Source organism: Hippoglossus hippoglossus, chromosome 13, assembly GCF_009819705.1.
Source record: "Hippoglossus hippoglossus isolate fHipHip1 chromosome 13, fHipHip1.pri, whole genome shotgun sequence".
NCBI lineage: Eukaryota > Metazoa > Chordata > Actinopteri > Pleuronectiformes > Pleuronectidae > Hippoglossus > Hippoglossus hippoglossus.
Genome location: NC_047163.1, coordinates 18884045 through 18904180, shown reverse-complemented (window position 1 = coordinate 18904180; position 20136 = coordinate 18884045). Strand labels below are relative to the sequence as shown.

The 20136-nt window shown below is 39.7% G+C and overlaps 1 protein-coding gene across 1 annotated transcript in view; it reads right to left on the bottom strand.

The window, feature by feature from the left end:
- The window catches only part of brip1 (BRCA1 interacting protein C-terminal helicase 1), a 39813-nt gene that overhangs the window by 6794 nt on the left and 12883 nt on the right, over positions 1-20136 (bottom strand). Inside the window, 10 exon segments of the mRNA XM_034605293.1 lie at positions 4020-4141; positions 4358-4526; positions 13311-13472; positions 14365-14505; positions 14796-14888; positions 14890-14974; positions 15080-15234; positions 17149-17281; positions 17367-17566; positions 17705-17926. Coding sequence (XP_034461184.1) covers positions 4020-4141; positions 4358-4526; positions 13311-13472; positions 14365-14505; positions 14796-14888; positions 14890-14974; positions 15080-15234; positions 17149-17281; positions 17367-17566; positions 17705-17926 — 1482 coding nt within the window.

The window sequence follows — 20136 nt, the reverse complement described above, 5'->3', positions numbered from 1 at the left end:
ACATCAAGAGAAGCTGGGTCTCTTATCCTGTGATACTGGCACAGAACGAATTTAATAATATGTTTAGTGCTCCGAGGAGGATGTGAACATGTTAGCAGCAGTGCACGGAAACGTGTCACATAGGGGAGAACAGTGAGCATGACACAAAAGACTCAGACCAGCCAAAAAAAAGTGGAGCCTTGCATAGCTAAACGTGGAGACACATGGACCTGGTCTGCGTATGAAGTCGGACCAGAAAACTGTACTTCAAGAATTCTGCTGCAGACTCAAAACTTCACCTGCACAAGAATCATGTTGATGAACGAGAGACACAAAAGTAATGTGTTCATAGCAAAGTCTAGACTCCGATAGTTAGAAGACAGTCGAGAAACTAGGGTTTCATGAGTTGGCGACAGCACTGAACTCAAGGTGCACTACGTCACAGAAATTGTTTTTCATTTTGTTTAATTTTATATAAACAATTAATCAAATCAAATGTACAGAAAATTTGCCACATCATGATTTGCGTCATCGTATTGAAATGAAATTACTTTTGTCGAAATATGAGATTTTGCTCATAGGACACAGACCTTTTTAGAATTTTGCATCAGCAAAAAATGGAAATGACAATCGCATGACTATTTAGGGGTGGATACACCAGTCTGAGTTTGTGTGCATGTGTGTGTATGTGTGTGCAAGTGTGGATTATCTCTCTGACTGAGTGCTATAGCAGCATCAGTGCTAGTTTAGCATGCTACAAGGGCTAGCTGCTTGGCTTTGACAGTCATTAGTATCGGTGTCTCCAGTCTCTCAGCGGTGCAATGAGGTTATAGCTCAAAGAACTTTAAAGCCCCCCGGGGCTTCTCTGAGGACAACTGTGCCTCTGCCATTGAAAGAGGAGATAAAAAGGGGCAGAAGAAGACAACTAAAAGGAGGAAGAGGAAAATATAAGGGACACAATGCAAATATGAGGAAGAAAAGAGCAAAATTTAAAAAAGAGACTTTATCTAGTATCTTAGATGTTACAAGTATGGTGTGAAAAGGTTGACAATATTATAAAAAATACATCTAAGAAATGACTTAAGTTTTGGAAGAATGTGGGTCACAACCCTGTGTTTACTTTGTAATTAAACATTAAAAAGGGAGAACAGCCCAACTTTATATTACAGTACACATACGGTTCAATTTAGAGTTTCAATAAAATTTACCTTGTTAAATTTTTAAGATTAGTTTTTTTTTTATCTGTCTGTGTTTGTGAAGTATTCAATTGCATTATCAGGTAATAGATTTCACTTGATTCCAGGTTAACATCAGTGAGGCCTGTTCTGTGCTTATGCAATGGTTGCACGTGAGACCCCTGATTAAGTCATTACAGTCTCCAGTGAGGCTGTAGTGGGGTAGATTTACTTTAGGGTCTGTGTTTGAGGTCTATTTTCCCAAAAATAAAACTAATGATTTTGAAACCAATGACCCTCAAAAGCAGTTTGAGGTTTATGTGTCAGCCTATAGCAGTAACAACTATGACAAGATGTGACAGGAGACGGTCTCTGAGGAGCAAATAAACAAAGGCTGTTGATTTAGAGCACAGAACTCAGCATTAGAGACGAACTGTCTCTTCATGCTTGGTCAGCTCCACCTTAGCCCTGACTACCTTCGGCTTCCTCATTGCTCGCCCTGTTGTTTTGCTCTATCCAGTCATCGCCTACAATGATACAGCAGGGTTACACCAAAACATCAGTTTCATGATACTGCATGTTGGTTTTTAATGAAAGAGCTGGCCTCCTTGTCTATAAAATTCTATGATTGTACTTATTGTTTTATACATACAAAATACAAACCTCTGTTAGCTTTGTATTTGTTCCATTTTTTGTCAACCTACTAAATGCAATCTAAAGCCGTATACTACTGTTTCACTTGAATGAAGTCGTCTCAATCATCTGGATAATATGAGGGATACAATTCCTGTGAGCCGAGGCTAAAACCAAACCACGACCTTGACCCAAATAAAATACCATGCCGAATTGGCAAAATTAAGATTTAAAGGTTGAGACTGGTGATTTTCTACAACTTGTCACTGTCAAATAATTCAGCAAACAAGCCAAAGGCCACTATGCATTTGTCCATCTCTCAGTATATTTGATTTCCCCTCCCGTTGGATTTCTACTATAGGGGTGAGAAGCTGTTTATATTCTAAACTATTTTCCCCTTTCTTATGTTTGAGAGGCAGGTAAGATTCCTGTATTTTATTTTTCCATTTTATACTTTGAGAGATAAGTAAGTGAAAACACCTGTTTAGCTGGTTTTGTTTATTATATTGGCATTGCTCACCCCGACATCTCTTTCTCCCTAAACCATTAAATAAGTACTTGTTTGGACTGTGGAACTTGTAATAATGTACTTTGGAGTGGGAAAGGAGGATGAAGTCATTGTTTATACGCTCAAGTTTCCCCTAAGCCTGGAGTTACAGTCAAAAGAAATGTTATCTTGTTTTTTGGTACTACTGTCAGAGGCAGATTAATACACGTTTGTTTCTCAGGTGCAGTTCTGTTGGATCAACTAAAGATAAAGTTAATATCTAATAAAAGATACTCAGTGCTAAGGACATATTCACGATTAAGTTTTATACAATAGTAATATACTTTGCAAACAACATACAAAATACTTTGCACATTTTATTTTATTAATTTCTTAAATTAAAAAAGCTTGATAATTCTATAAAATGTCATTATCTTTGCTTTTATGTGGTCTGTACATAGTTTTGGAATTTGGGGTAATACATCAATAATTCTTCCCAGTGTACACGCACAATTATTTAAATAATCACAACGTATAAGAGAGACAAAATTATTTTAAGTTTTGAGCACTGTCTTTCGTGGTCGAACCTTAGAGGGTAAAAACTCCACCTGTTCGTAAAGAGCAGCCCTCACACAAAAAGCAATGTAAAAAAAAAAAAAAAAAAATCGGATAAAAAAAAAAAGAAGCTGCAATGCCCTGAAAGCTGACAGAGGTGAAACTGACAGCTTTGGCTGCACTGACACTGACAGAACAGGTTAGTGAAAGCTTCATCGTGCTCTGACAGGAGGATGTGGAGGAGGAGAGGGAGGAGGGAGGCGGCGGGGGGGAGACTAAAACTTAAAGGTCAACTTTATCTGCTAAGGACGGAGCAGACACAGCAACATCGCTTTGGGATTTTTTTTCACGGATCACCAAAAAGGGATGCTCTTATTTGGTGTGGGTTTATGCATGCCTGTGTGTGTGTGTGTGTGTGTGCATGTGAGTGTGTGAGTGCGTGCGTTTGAGTCACTGGGTTGCGTTATTTGTCTTGATGGCATCCAAAATGTTGGAACTTGGTCAAAATCAATGAAATAACGGACATCCTACAGACACAGCTCAGACCTGCAGCATCGCCAAAGTCATAAAGTTATGTTTTCCAACAGCATTTTCCTGCTAACAGGGATACAATGTGATTTCTTTGACAATTGCTGTTGGTGCATGTGTACGGGTACTGTTACAGATCATATGTTCTATTACCAAGATAAAGAGGGGTGGAGCTTAATTGTTTTGATAAAGTTAGAGAGTTGATTAAGAGTTGATTCTCCAGGTCTCTGCTCTCTGAGTTATATAAAATATAACCTACCATTAAACCAATAACTTTTTTTTAATTTGATTTTGTGCAAGTCTCCACAAGGTTTTTTTTACAATTAGAGAGGGTATGCGCTAACCAAGTGGTTCTCAGAAATGTTCTGGTATGCCCTCAATTCAAAGCCGAACTAAGTTCAGAGTACAATTTGTAACCAGTCGGACTGTAGGAACGGCTTGTCCAAAAGGTAAAAGCTCTAAGACTCTAAGATGGTGTTTTATTACATGACTGTTGTTTTACCCTACATTTACCCACCAGTGTGATGCATAGTCTTCTCATATTTACTCAACAAACAGAAAACCTACCTACATTTGGGACTTGGTGGTGTTGTTGTGGGAAGACTGGTTGTGAACTTCTCGTCTTAACCAGTTATGTTCTTGACTGTTTACATTCTTATTACCTGGAGGTCTTTGATGTTTGGGAAGGGAATTCCAATGGTGACCACTGCCCTGGCATTGTCGTCTGTGAAGTCCAGTCCTTCACTCACTTTACCCCTACATACAGCAATCAGCAATGCACCATCTATAACAAGAAACCACTGTAAATGACACGTAGTACACAGCAAACTCTGAACAAGACTACACTAGCTTTAGTTCAGTTGTATAAATGATTTATAATTAATGTGAAGACGAGATTATCAAATTAATGTGTTTCAGCCCTAATTCTACAGACATGTCACTAAACAAGTGGTTTCAGAATGATATTACAAAACCAGTGTGTCAGTGTGATGATCTTTACCAGTTTGACCTCTTTCGTCACAGTATTTAATGGCATTGTAGTAGGTCTGAAGCAGTTCGTCAAAATCCCCCTTGCCACCACCGCGGGGCTCAGTGATCACAGTTTTCTGTTGTTGTAGCTTCTCCCAGAGACCAGTGTTGATCCACCGGTCCCGCAGCTTGTCCAACATCTGACCAACCACAAGAGGGATCATGTTGTAAATACATGGAGACGGGAAAATGACGATGCAGAAGTGAGGTGGTGAACTGAAGACAGATTATTGATCCACACTTCATCATTAACATTAAAAACAACAGCATTAGTTGTGCTCGCGTGACGTAACTGCTGAAGATGTAAAACAACTTACAGCAAATTATGTTCAGTAATGATAAACAGCGGAGTTGCAGAGCCGAGTCATTAATAATATCCTCTAACACTGTGCGTGTATCATCAAGGACGAGTGTGCGTAAAATTATCAGTGGTTATTTTATTAATGACATCACTGCTGTGGCAGTTCACCTCCACCTCGCTAACAAACACCTCGATGTCGGTGTCAGAGAATTTCGCTTCCTCTTCTCAACGCTTAGGATAATTAAATATTCATGAGGTGCTTTGCATTGACCATTTATGGTTGAATGTGGGAGAGTAGGGGGCGGACCTTGAGGCAGATCCACGTAAGCACATTTCCAAATGGAGTGTGATTTGTAAAGGGAAAATGGCCTTCAGGTGCACGCGCACGGTTTTATAAATCTTAATCTTTTTTTGCCTACACCATTTTCGGCTTTTGTGCGCACGTACACTTTTAGTAAGATTCATACGCAGTTTTATAAATGAGGCCCCTGGACTGTACATCTTCACACACACACACAACACTGCATTGCCAAGTACCTGAAGGCTCTGTTTCGCTTTCTGACACAGTCCAAGACTGAAAAATGTTTGCAGCAAGGAACAGGAAGCATTGATCTAACCATGTTTGCTGCTGTGTCCTCATACAGCATAGATCCCTCTTCTTTACTTACACTTAGAGAGCTGATGTGCTTAAACCCCCTCTGTAATAAAATCACTGTTGCTGTGCTATTGTTAGTACAGAAAGTCAGCAGCTCTCGGGGGAGGCACATTGATCTAAAAGCCCTCATTCTAACATGGCCCCACTCATGTTTGTGCTGTGCAGATTATATCCTTGAATAAGCACGGCCTCAGAATCAAAGAGCAGCTTCACTGGCTTGGAAATGTGTTAGAAGGGTCAAGTAGAAGTTCTTCTTGTAGTCAACAGAAAACTTCTCAACAGGCTTATAGTGTCAGACTGTGAAGTCTGAGCCAGATGAGGCAACAAGATGGCAGGGCCTATTTATGATATCTTGTCCCGACAGTAAACTTATTCTTTTGACCAGTTCCTTTTACCTGTTGCTCAAAGTACCACTTAAAGTCAAACACAAATGTATTCTGGAGGTTATGTGCAGTACAGAGGAAAACTACAAAGTCAGAGGGGGAATGACACAGTAAGAGAGCATTGGTCATTTGTTGCATGCTAGTGTAATTACATCATAGTGGTAAAATGTAGCATGGGAAAGATTTAATCAGGTTGGTGCATCCTCAGGCAAGCGAGGCCAGGACGTTTGCATTAATAAAAGATAGCACATTCACTAAATATGCAAGGACTCCCCCTTTACGTGCATCTTCAAATTCAGCAAACTGTTTGTCCTGCAATTGCTTTGCAGTGATGAGGAGGAGGAGATGAATAACTCATGTTATGTACTTAAGGCAGCTCTACCACTAAACAAAACAGCCATTATCTGCCAGGCTGCACATGGAAAGGAGCCGATTCCAAACAGAGGAACCTTATCTGACAGCACGAGATGGATCATGTTTTTGCTTTACAGGTGTGGGTGTGGTCTGAAACATAACTACTGAGTGCTCATTCGACAATGTAATAATGACTATCGAGTACTCAATATACGTAGCATATTTACGTAGCGTTTTTGTAGTATTGCAGTAACATTACACAGATTAAAACACTGAAAATAATGTGGGGGGTTTCCTCCATTTTTACTCTCTTTATGTATTGTTAAATTGCAATAAATGGTGCTAAGTCAGTACTTTCAAGGATCCACCAGCTGCTTCTTCTGTAGGTACACCAAATCACACTACCACTGTAACCATATTAAAAACCATCAACAAGGTCAGTGTCATGCAGAGGTGAGTAAAGCAGCATCTTGGAGTGAAAGCACTTAACTACTTCCTAAATTATGAATTTGTGTCTACATCAGCACCCATCTCATGCAGTTTACAGTGAAGCTTTGAATTGTAACTGCTGACATCAGTTTGGATGTATTATAAAATGGGTTGATATTGTCCAAATGGAGTTATGTTGAAAGATTAACACTCGTACTTCACTCTCATATTCATCAGTGCATCCTGAGGTGAGACGTGTAGTGAACGTCACGTCTGTGCTCTGAGACCGACAGTCAGTGCTCAACTGCTTGTGAAAGTTTGGAGGATTCCCGCTGTGTTCAACAGAAGCACCATGGCCTCAGATGCCCTAAGGAGAAAGCAGAGGATGCTGAACCTTCCACATCACACGATGGAACTGCGACTATGAGATGCTGTTCTGGTTTCTCAAGCAGCATCCTGCCATCTGTGTGGCCCTCTAATCTCCCGATGGACATTGTTTACTATACATTACTAATTAAGTGTATTACAATCTGCAAACATGTATGATTTTTTATTTGTATATCATACAGATTCACTTTTAATAATGAGGTTCCGAATATGATGTCTAACACATGAATTCGTGGTTTTTAACTGTGGGTGGCAAAACACTCCTTCTGCAAGACAATGAACCCCTAACCTGCTCCTGATGCCGAGTCCTCAGTGTTTATCCACAAGGCATTTGATAAATTATTTAAAAGATGTTAATTATATTGTTCAATGGAGTATTCAGGTCATATTGAAATAAAGAGAAATTTGGGAATAAAATCATGATAATGTGATCATAATTTTTCATTAAAAAAAATATCCAACTTCTTAAATTTTAGAGGGAACCAAGTAATCTAGAGCATTGCACCACTTTCTTTTAGTTTGTGGCATCACAGTCCTGTGAGCATCTCAAACATCAACTATAATCATTCCAATAAAAATGTTTTCAGTTTTTCAGCTTTATGAAAATGCAGCTAATTCGAGTTGCTTTTTTAAGCAGCTACCTCATGTGCTGGGTTATAAAATGTCCATCTACAGGCTCAACAATACAACTCATTTCAAGACAACAAAAAACAAAGAAATCTGCAGATAGCCGGTAGCAGTAATTTAAGGCCAACCAACACAAACATTTTTAGAAACTCCCTAAATTATATTTCCCAACATTTTAGAAATTTGTATGTTTTGAAAAACAAAGAATATATATATAAAGAATGTGTTTATGAAAAAAAAATTTATAATTATGCGCACATGTACAGGGTTTGACAAAACAAAATTCGAAATTACACTTCACTCTAAAACTACTTTATTATTTGATTCATCTTAAAGCTGTACACATAACAGTGTATTGCTGAAGCATAAGATAAAATTCAACTAATCGCCAAAAAGAAAAGTTGACAATTAAAAGTAAATTTATTTGTTGCCAACCATTTTAGACTTTGACAAGATATCTTACGGAAGTAAAGTTACAAGGCAGCCTAACTGGGAATGAGCAGCATTTAGCACATGTGAGGGCACAACAGAGTGTGAATAATTTATTGTCCTTTCTAGGCATGGTAGGTGCAATGCTCAGCCTCTGCTGGCGACACAGTAAAGTGGGCCAGATTTTTCTGCCAATTGGGACAGGGCGGTGAAACAACCAGATAGAAGCAGTGAACTGTAGTCTTTCTCGCACTTTTGTACTTCCCCTCCCTCCCTTACCCCAATCTACCCATCTTTCACCTCCTCGGCATCCGGCCTCTCTCTATCTCCTTCCCTGTGTCCCCGGTGTCAGTGAGCTGTGTGGCGACACATTGCAGCTCCTCTAGTGCCTGCTGAATTATGGAAGGGGTTTAGAGGCGACGGCATTAATGAAACATGCCGTTAGGAGCCACATTTCGCAGTGGCGAGGGGAGACGTGTTGTTGCGTTGTAAATTATTCAGTTCCAAAATATCACAGCAACCATCACGCCAAGGCTGGTGGCAAGAAGCCACCTGCCACCTCTGGCCTGCCACTCTTCCCTTGTCTTCTGCTCTACACATCCCAGCTGTACTGGTGACGACAACAGAACACTGCAAAAACCCAGCCTGCTGCCCAGAGATAAAGATGCTCACTGATATGACTGAGTTTACTTCCTTATTTAAAGAAATTGAATTATTTTATTGAGTTGAATTTAAAGGGTATGCTTTGAAAATGACTGTCACTTAGAGCCCAACCAATACAGATCTTTATGTACTGATGATGATACCGATATTAGGGAGTAAAACATTTTAAATACCAATACATACATTTAAAAAGATTTGACATTGATTTCTATGGTGTCATTACCAAACCATTAACACAAACACAACCAAATATATAGGACTTGAATAAAAATATTTCCTACGTAAAATGTGAACATGAATGTACATCTCTTCTGCATTGCTTATTCCATAAATAAAAATTGTCTTCAAACAAATGCTGATACTTCAGTGGAAGGCTCGTATCTGTCAAGTTTTATCGGCCAAGTGATATATAAGTATATGCATTGATTCTTAAAAATTGTTTTTTTTATTTCTATTGTTTTTTATTTCATTTATTCTAAACCAACTGTAAAAAATACATGGGAATTATTTGTGAATAAAATTGTCACTCTCACAATCAGTTGTGCTGTTGTAACTTGTAAAAAGAGGCGTCAGTATAATGCATTGAACATAACAAATGTCAATCTGAGTATCGACTACATACAAAAAAATCTAGAAATCTGTCTTTCGATAATCTCAACAAGACTGAAACTACCCCAATGCCCTATTTATTTGAAACTGCACTTCCTGTGCACCACTGTGAGCGAAATCATCAGTGATATCACACAAAAATACATAGTTTCACTTTTTTTTAAGTGCAGTAATTTCCTGTAACATGTGGACACTTGAAATGAGTCAGACAGTTGTAAATAGAACTTGTTTCAAACTGTTGTGAATGAAGAAGCTTGTGAGCAGTAGAAGGACTGAGTCAAATATACTTGTGTGCGCTTTCATGTAATGAAGGAACAGGTCATCCAGTTCAACAGTGTGACTCACTGCTGTGTTTGTAATGGTTTTTGGGCACTGATGTCCGAGCTCAGACTGGATACACACACACAATGCTTTGTTAGTGGATCAATTCATGATTCATTTTTCGTCTTTCTTTGTAGACAATAAGAAAAATGCAGAATAATAAGCAGCCTAATTCTTTTATGATGCATTGTCTTCAGTTATGCAGTTATTTTGATGCCATCAGTGTACTTCTATCACTTTTTTACTGAAATGATCAGACGTACGGTAGAGAATAAAAAGCCTATTCAATTATTGTGCAAGCTATATATTCACAATAAAAATTCACCGGTTAAAGATTTTGTTTCTGTTTTATTTCAAACTCATTGCCAGGAACAAAATGTTGCAACTGTGGTTGAAAGACAAAAACTGCTCCATTTCACATGTGTTCTCTAGGTCTGAAAACATGAGCTGCAGCCTAGTCAGCCAGCAGTAACCCTCAAGTTTCCACTGTAAAAATGCAAATAAAACATCACCTCTGCTCTAAAAGCAAAAAAAAAAAAATCAGGAGGTTAATTCCACACTGAGCAAATTGACCTATGAATCTAATGTGCTCCCAGACACAGAGAACCGGTCTCTCTCTGAGGCAACTGCGGACAGTGCGTGTTGGTGGGTGTTCACCCTGCAGTCTGCTTTGACTTTGATTTGACACATGCTCAGCAGAGCTCAGGCGCCAGCATTGGGTGCATCTTCACACAGACAGCGAGGCGACGTCACCTAATGGCCCTTATCTCAATCTCCTTTAAAAGCATCTTGTAGTGCCTGCCATCTTTTGCTGCCACTTCTGTAATAAACCATCAGTCCCCCTCTCCTGTGGAGCATTGGTCTATTCCTCTGGCGGCTGGGACCAGACGGCAGGGCCCGCTGTGATTTTAATGGGCACTAACTGAAGGGATGTTGAGGTTAAAGTGCTACAAAACCACAGCACTGGTGCAGGAAAGTGAGTGTGTGTGTGAGACCATGATTACAGACATACTTTGTGTGTCCTTGAATTTTAAATAGAAGCAGAGTTTGCGTTTTCTTTGCAATAATTTGACTGTAGGGCGCAGAGGTCATTGCTGGGAAATGATAATCACAGCAATAGTAAAACAGATTAATTTCTTACAAAAACCCCAAATACACAATGCTGGCCAAAGTCAGATTTTGGTTGATTTTATTACTCATTTCTATCTAACACATGAAGATAGTTAAGCTCAATGTAAACAGTGCCAGAGCATCCTGCTGTGTATTTATGCTTGTACGTGGGGGTAAGCAAATGCTGTTAGTCACAAAACCAGCTGTGTACGAGGGGCTTTACAGCCATCATCTCCACACATTGAACTAGGGTGTCCGGACATGACCTATCCTCTCTATGTATACTGCACACACACGCACACACACGCACACACAAACACACAGATTACAGAGCAGACGGGACTCGGCGGCACCAAGAAGGCCTCCACGGGCTCCAATTAATACCCCAGCCCTTCATTTCCCCTCATCTCCTCATCTTCAAGAGTTGACTACAGATTAAATATTCATGCATCAGCACTGAGAGAGATAGAAGACTCCTACATGGCTATCAATAATAAAAAAACATCCCACAGCTCATAGCTGCTCGGCTGACATCAGAGGCTGACAAAAAGGAAGGTAAAATGAGAAAAGAACAAGGCCCAGAGTGTTTGCTTTCCCTCACAGTTTGGATGGCAGGGTCATCAGCTGTTTGAGAAGGCAACTGGATAGCAAGCAACCGAGGACTGCAGGGAAATCAAACCAGTGACGCGATGAAATACAAGTCAAACAGACACTATGCAAATATGCCAAAGGCAAAAACTAAATAAGCCAAGGGCAAAACACAACTGTGAAGGTCCACTGTTTGATGGAAAATGACGTGTCCATTTAACATGACACTGACTCATCACAGCGAAACAGTGTATCAGTGATGCTGGCTTCCATGATATGATGCGAGTGTAGAACATAAGCAAAATGCCCTATTCATAACCATGAGCTTCAACAATTCTTAGCTTCTGTGACCTAGGCTAAGAAAAACAAACTTTTTTACTGCTGTAACATTTATGAAAAATTCAAAATTTAAAATGATTAACTATAAAATTATTATGTATTTAAAATTATTGCTCGTGACTCAAGGCAAATAGTTTACTGATGTGCAGCAAGCAGCAGAGAACTCTTCAACATAAAAGTGATGGTTTTAAACAATAGCTTGAATGTTTCTGCTTTTATGTATATTGTGTAAATTATGACAGTGGTTTTCAACGTGGTGGTACAGACCCTCCAAGACAAATTTGAGGGGTGTAGAGATGATTAAGAATAAACAACATATGCTTCACATTTACTTTTTCAGACATTCTCTACTTTTTCCTTTGTTACTGAAAACTGCAGAAATGTTTTAAGACTAAAAACATTTCAAATTTAAAATAGGTTAAACTGGACATAATCCATGCACACTGCCACCATAGAGTGCTTCACTGCATTTTAACGGGAAGATGTTAAGTCATGTGTTAATGACTTTATAAACTCACTTGTGTTGTTGTGTTTCTCACAGTATCTTAATTGACTAAAACTGTTAACTGACCAAAGTCACGTGTAACGTGGACAAACACACAATAATAAATGAAATCCACTTGCCCCTTTGTAAGCTAATGTGACAAGTGAGCTGTAGTGTACATTAATTATTCATGAACGAAAACGCATAACAAACAAAGGGGGACAAAGTGTCTACGAGTGCGCTCTCAGAATCGCCCTCATTAACTGAAAGAGGATACAGTTCTGTGAGGATGACGGCATTTACCAAGAACCTGACAAGTGCCTCTATTGATTAGTGCTGATCTATTGTTACATACAGCGCTGTCTTAGCAGAGGGATCTGTTGGAATCCAGCAGAGCCTTTAAAAACTGGTGCTCGTTTTGGGTGCCATTAGTCAACACAAATACAAAAGCATTGACTCTGTGGTCTCTAGCTCCTCCCAATGGTAAAATGTGGTAAAATTAAGAGTCCACCAACACTTCAATAAAATGGATGAATTCTTTTCAGCAAAAGTATAATTTTATTACATTGATGAAATTAATATAAGCTGCACCTGATCAAATAAAGTTTTTACTGCATTTTTCAAACAACAAGTATAAGCTGCTTTGTAGAGGAGAAAAATGACTAAATGTTTAGACTAAAGAGAGATAACCCATTTGAATAATCAAAATCAAAACAACAAACGAAGGCCCAACAGCATCCAGGTTCTTCTACCAAGTGAACATCAAAAGCTATCTTTATATTTTTTCACATGAACCAAATGTTTTATACAAATACATTTTGAAGGCCAGTTGTTTTAACTGCTAAGACTAAGATGCAAGTCAAAACTGAAATATATATATATATATATATATATATATATATATATATATATATATATATATATATATATATATATATATATATATATATATATATATATATATATATATACACACACACACACACATATATATATATATATATATATACACACACACACATATATATATATATATACACACACACACATATATATATATATATATATATATATATACATATACATATACACATACATACATACACACATACATACACCTGTACTCTTCTGTAGCTAAATATTGTGATTCTAAAAGTACCACAACATGTATATGCATTAACAGTATCTAGCATGGCCAAAGTGACCAGATTGACATATTTCAGTAAATGTGTGTGGTTTATTTACCTTGTAAGAAGGCAGAAAGCAGAGCACACCCTTGGCCATGACCTGGCACACATGGAGCAGCAGGGCCCCCACCTCGTCCTGGAACGAATATGTTTCAGTATGTTGGAAGGTGGCTAAGAGTTTTCTGCCTTGAGGTCCTGCACCAACAGTGCCCACCCAAACCTGAATAGAGGACAGTAGAAATCTAAGGTTGATGTTACCAATATAACTCAAATAATAAATATATCTGGGCATGATCATGTTTGCCTGAAATATTTGTTAATATAAACATAAAAACCACAAATACCTCCGGGTGTCATAATAAACCGTTCCAAATTCTCATGTGCACTGCCTGACATGTTTAAGTTTTGTTTGTGAGGAGACTGGTCATCTGGAATTGAAACACACCTGTTTCTATGTGTGACGTATATTTAATGGCATCTTTAACATGAGTCGGCTCTAGTGATTAAAATGTGCCAAAAACACCTTTTTTACTGTCCTGCCAAATAAGTGTCTGAACAGACAGTAAAACTCCATTCACGAGGCCTTCAGATGACTTGAATAGCTATCAGGCAGTTAGACTGTGACATCTGCTGGACAGAAGCAGCACTGTGACAGATGTGGAGCAAACAAAGTTTCAGATTGTCTGTCAAAATCTTTGTTGTTGGGTAGATTGGAGACTCTAAATTAACTGTAGGTGAATGTGAGAGTTGAAGGTTATTTGTCTGCTCCCTTGTAGTAAGTGCTATCGATAATGGATAGATGATATACCCTCTGCTTCAGAGTTCCACCTATTGAAACAATCAGCCACTCTGATTAAGACTTTTTGAAGACCTGGACCACATGTTGACTAACAATGATAGCTTGGGGATTTTACTGACTCCTGCGCCTTTGAGTATGAGTGATAATTAGGAGTCAAACCGGCTAATGTGGATGATAGTCACAGTTTAAGAATCAAGCGCTCCTACAGTACGACACAATACAGTGTTCTTGTAAACCTACTCAACAAATTTGTCTGAAGTGTAGCTAAACAGTGCAGTGTTTTCACTAAGGCTTAATGACATGGGCGACTAACCTGGGACTTGTTGATAACATGATTGGCTTCCAGCTGGATGGAGAATTTCACCCCGAGTTCAGAGGAGAAGGAGCCCATCGGTGACAGGGTTCCTGATGTCAGCACAATGCTGTGCACCGGCCCACTCAAGTCAGAGAAAGCCTTGAAGGGATAGACACAGACACAATCAACCTCAGAGGGGCAATTAGTTGTAATTTATTCCATCATGAGAACCTTTAAAATAAAGGGTGGCTGGTGGCTCAGTGGAAGTTAAAAAACCTGGAAAAATGTAAATAGTCATTGACATTCATATTATCATAAGACATATTTTACTAGCTCTTGTCAGGTAACTTATATTTCAGAGCCTGTTAAGTTATTTTCTTCTTCCTATAGACTTCAGGGAAAGATCAATGTGGCCTACATGGCAAGGTCTGCCACATCAAACCTCTCACCACAGCTGGGTTGAGGCACCAGAAGCTGAGTGTCAACACTTCCTTCTTGACACGGACACCCTGGCGTTGTCTCTGGCGTGGTCGAACAAAAAAAACCCTGGGCATCAGGAGCATCGGGTTGAACCTGATTGGTCCAAGAGTAGCTCCTCTGCAGAGCTACCCGGTAGTCTTCAGCAAACCTACAGAGACAAAGAGAACAACAAAGCAACCCTTCAGTTGTATCAGCATCTGAGCTGGCATGATTCAGGATTTCTGAAGGTTGATTTCTTTGGGTTGTCTCTGACCTGCAGTTGTCCCTAAACATGAAATCCAGGACCATGAAGAGGTTCTTGAGGACAATGGAGGTAGCCGAGCTGATGATTGGGATTTGCACCATCTCCTCTCTACCATTAACGAAACCAACCCTCTCCTCCTTCTCCAGCACTGCTGCCAGGTTGTTCTGTCACATGGACAGACAGTGGACATGTGAAAACAAATCCAGGGTTTTTCCAGGCGAAAAATTAGGCGGAGGTGGTACTGGCTGGTACCGTCAGGGGGCAGGGATTCACACTGCCAAACCAATAGAGCCAAACCCCGCCATTTCCTCCGGCTTTCCTCACATTGTCTAATTTTTAAAATTCTGTTGTTTTTACCCAGTTTGTGTTTACACACGCGTCCGATGACACTATAGGCGTTTTGAGACATGTTTTGCAAGTAAATTTTGGAAAATTTGCTATGCAGTTTACCAAGAGTTTGCCGTGTTCACAATAGCATCAAAATCCGCATTATTCAGGCATGAGTTGGAGCAGCAACGTACAGCAGGCAGAGGCATGAAGTGACGTATTAACTCATAGATCTGTTAACTCGTAGTAGCTGCGTAGATCACATGATTTTCTGGACAACACAACAACTCTCTTGACATTTTCGTCGATGTCTTCTATGTGTGTGTCACTGCTTTTTCACGCGCCGATATCTGTTTCGTTTTTGTTTTTCATTTTTGCGCCTGCCGCACATTAGAAGCGTCATTATTTTGTCGGGGGGCAGAAGTGGCACGAAATTTGACAGAGGCGGCCACCTCGCAATTCTCTATGCAGGAAAAAACGAAAAAATAGCACTGCTGATAAGAAAACTTCTGAAACCAAAGAACATGCAACACATATTCAAATATAACAATAAATATCACACCTTAGTACTTTAACCATAAATTAATGAGGCCATATTAGTACTGATTACACACCAATGGTACAGTTAAAACTAGTGTGTAAATTCCTATTATTGTTGGGACCAGTCTTTTCCCCTTTCTCATCAGTAACAATGGGATTCTGTTGAAGACGATAAAAGCGAGAAGGTTGGGGGATAACTGAGTTAATTTTTTTAACTAAAAAGTAAAAATAACTAGATTTATGTTGTCTAAAGTTAGTAGTATGTGTACACCTAAGCAGCCATTTATAGGGAATACTTGGTAAATCCTCTCTTTCTACTCAAACAGCCTCAGGTCTTTGAGTCATGGATTCAACAACATGCTGTCAATCTCCTGTTCTACTACATCTGGTGACTGAGGAGGTCACTGAAGTTCACTCACTGAACACACGTCATGTTCATGAAAGAGAGAGATGACTTTTGCTTTATGACATGGGGCATTATTCTGCAGGACGCAATTATTAGAAGATGGTTAACTGTGGCCATAAAGAGATGAACATGTTCAGCAACAATACATTCAAACCCTAACTGACTGCTATTAAGGCCAAAAGTGTGTCAAGAAAACATTCCCACACCATCACACCACCACCAGCCTGAACTGCTGACACAAGGCAGGTTGGCTCCATGGATTCTAGCTGTTGACTCCGAATTCTGACTCAAGGTTCAGTGTTGGATATGCTGTTCATTCTGCTCACCACAATTGTAAAGACAGGTTATGTCAGTTACTATAGCCTTTCTGTCAATTTGACCAACACTAGTAATTCTCCTATTGAGACACAGTAACTACACCAACTATAATTCCTATCAGATTTCCAGAAAAGGTTTTGAAGAGTTTGAAAATCTAAAGTGCTCTGTACCAGCGGCGACTTGGACTCATCAATGTAACAGACATCGTTTATGACCACAGCAACAACAACTGATTCTCAAGTTCTAGGTTTTGCGTACTGAGTTGAGCTTCACCGAACTTTGAACAAACATGTGAATAAACAGTTGAACAGCTCTTTGTGCAGCAGCGGTGGCTTCAGGGTTCTGCGGACTGTCCAAGCAAACAGCTCATTCAAAACAGCCATATAAGAGGCACTGCACTAATTAATGGTGAATAACACTCATAATTGTGTTTAAGAGTGTAGTCTACTTCAAATGTCTACTTGAGAAGCAAAGATATTTGGAGTACCTTCAGAATAGCAAAGGTCGCTGCAGTGATACCCAGCGTGTCAAAGATGGCCAGTATATCCTTCCCATTCCAGACTTTACTTGCAGTCTCATATCCTCTTTCACTCATCAGGCCTTGGCTCTCCTGGATCCAGCTACAAAAAAAAGAAGTCAATTCCTCCTCAAATTATGAAAGATAGATATACAACTGAGCTACTGAATATGAGGATAGATACTGACTTGAACAGGGTGTAGCAGAAGTCTCTGAGGGGTTCATGTTTGGAGGCTCTGATTTTGCTTTTGACCATGCTGTCCAGCTCATCCCTGCACGTCAGCAGACTGTTGAGGTCCAACGTGAAGCTGGCACTCTCCCTGGCACAGTCCTCAATGTTGTGGGCTTCATCCAGCACCAAGATCTGGCCTGCCAGGTCGATCTCCATCTGATGCAGGAGGACAGTGAAAGGAGCGGAAAAGCACAAAGGAGGAGGAGCAGTTAATACCTTTAGTTTCTGTTATTTTATCTGATCTGTTGCTCCCTCTCTTTGTTTCCTGATGGTTGTGTACTAAAATCTACTTACACTCTCTCTGATCATAGGGTCCAGCAGGTAGTTATATGGGCAGAAGATGATGGAGGCACCCTGCCTAAGTTCACGGGCAGCATAGTAAGAGCATGAGCGGATCCGTTTCCCCAGTGCGACCAAGTCCTCAATGTCCCAGGCTTCATTTAGCCCATGGACAAGTTGTAGAGTGTTCTGGTCCCGCATCCTCTGGACACCATGGAAATAGCTGCACGACTTACCCTGTAATATACAAATGTATAGAGACAAGATAACATTAGACCAAAGTCTAATGATAAACCAATCATTGTACTAACTAATTTTATTAATTTACCACAATTGGAACCAATGTCCCATTGTGCTTTACAGAGAATGACAAAGGCAGAACAAGCCAAAACTAATACATTTAGACAAAATGTCCCAAATATAAATTTTAATGAATTAGAACAAACACAAAATTAAGTTGTAATATTTTGCTCATGAATCTCAATATCTCAATTCTAATATCATATCTTTAAGAAACCACACACCATTCATAAAATGGCCAATACCATTGCAACGGTGAAGCATGGTAGAGCTTTAAATTGTGAGGGTGTTTTTAACAGCATGTACATGGAGACCATTTGGGTCGAAGAAAAACTGGACAGAGTGAAGTATCTGGGTTTCCACACTTTCTTCAACATTAAATTAAAGGACTTTTCAAGCCCAATAAACAGCAAAAATTAATCAAGGTTAATTACTTTCTTGATGAGAAGTAGTGAGCTGTACAAAAGTTCACAGACAACAGTTAAAAGGAGAGAAGCTTGAACGTTTTAACAGCTCTCCTTTGTTCTCTGAAACAGTGATGTCTGACTGGTCTCTTACACACATACAGAACAAGGCCTATTTACTAACACTTAGAATAACCATAACAAAAGAATTGGGATTTATATTTTAACATATATGTATATTGAAGGACCCATGTTTATTTATGTCTCTTTTATTAAATGTTACTTTTCACTCAAATTTAAAAACTTGGTGTGACCCATGGGGTGATAACTCCTGCTCCTCCCTGTCAGTTTGTCCTGTGTGTATGTGGGTTTCCTGTTGGGAGGAGCTGGTAGTATCAGTGCCAACTGTGGGCACCTGGGCCCAGTGTTCATAGTCTATAAAGTGTGGCCTTCACTTACAGTCTCTCTCTCCTTCTCTGCAGATACCCAGTTGGTTATGTTGCAGCCTTAGTTGTCTTCAGTTGCATTATTACCTTGGTTATGACACATTAGAACTGTGAGGTACAGAGATATCCTTAATAAAAACACTCAGAACCTCAGACTGGGGTCACAGTTGAACTGGAAAATGACTATAAGCACAAAACCAAGGCAACATGGGAGTGGCTGAGGGACAATGTAAATGTCGGCGAATGACCAGGCTAGAGCCCCAACATCTCTGGAGAGACCTGAAAATGGCGGCCCACCAACGGTCTCCATCCAGGAGACTTGACCCGAAGTAATCTTCCTTTGTTATGGGATATTGAGTGTAGACTGATGAAACAAAAATTAATCTTAACAATTTCTACATAAGGCTAAAACATAACCAAATGTGAGTGAAAATGAGTACGTTCTGAATTCACTGTATATTTCTAAGACTAGATCCCCCATTGAGCAGAGTTGACATAGGGAATTTTAAAGGCTGCGTGGGATCAGGTGTTCCAGCTATTGTAGTGGTTTACATGTCCTGACACTCATACAGGGAGGAAAGCTGTGTAAAGAAGCAGCATCTCATGTACTAAGCCCCAATTACTCTGTCAGCAGAGGAACCTGCTGTAGATGTCCCACCCTGTTCTTTATGGGTCCAACAGCTTGAGGTGACACTGTCACAAAAATACTGTACACCGGTTGGATTTAATAACCTCCTCACATAGCGATGATCTCTGAATGAGACGATCCACTCCTCACAATGATGCAGAAACTTTAATGACACTGAACACGTTGTCAGGAGAGTTCGGAGAATTGATGGCCAGCGCAGCCACATGACAATTTACAGCACAGTTAAAACGGACAGCAGGTGTTTTGACCGAGGACGCCATAATACTATCAATCTGTGCTTTTGTGTATGAATCCCTTTGTGTCTGTACAGCACAGTAACCTCACACTCACTAGACTAGACCCTGAGGTGATGAAGACACAAGAGCATCAATGACATCCACTCCAGTGAGGAGTTATAACTCAACCAGCTACTTCATATGACAAAGTGAGACAATTGCCATGGAGGCAAACACCTCCAATGACAGCTTAATTATCCTCATTACAGTAGGCGCCTCAACTTTAGGACAGTGTAGGGGGTTACAAGTGTCTCGTGTTGCCGGCTCAATGGTTCCTGACATTTCAGTGTGTTAAAAAGACCCTGCCTGATCAATTGTGGACATTGTGGAAGCATAATTGTTGCTCTAAGGCTGCAGCATTGAAGGAGGTTTA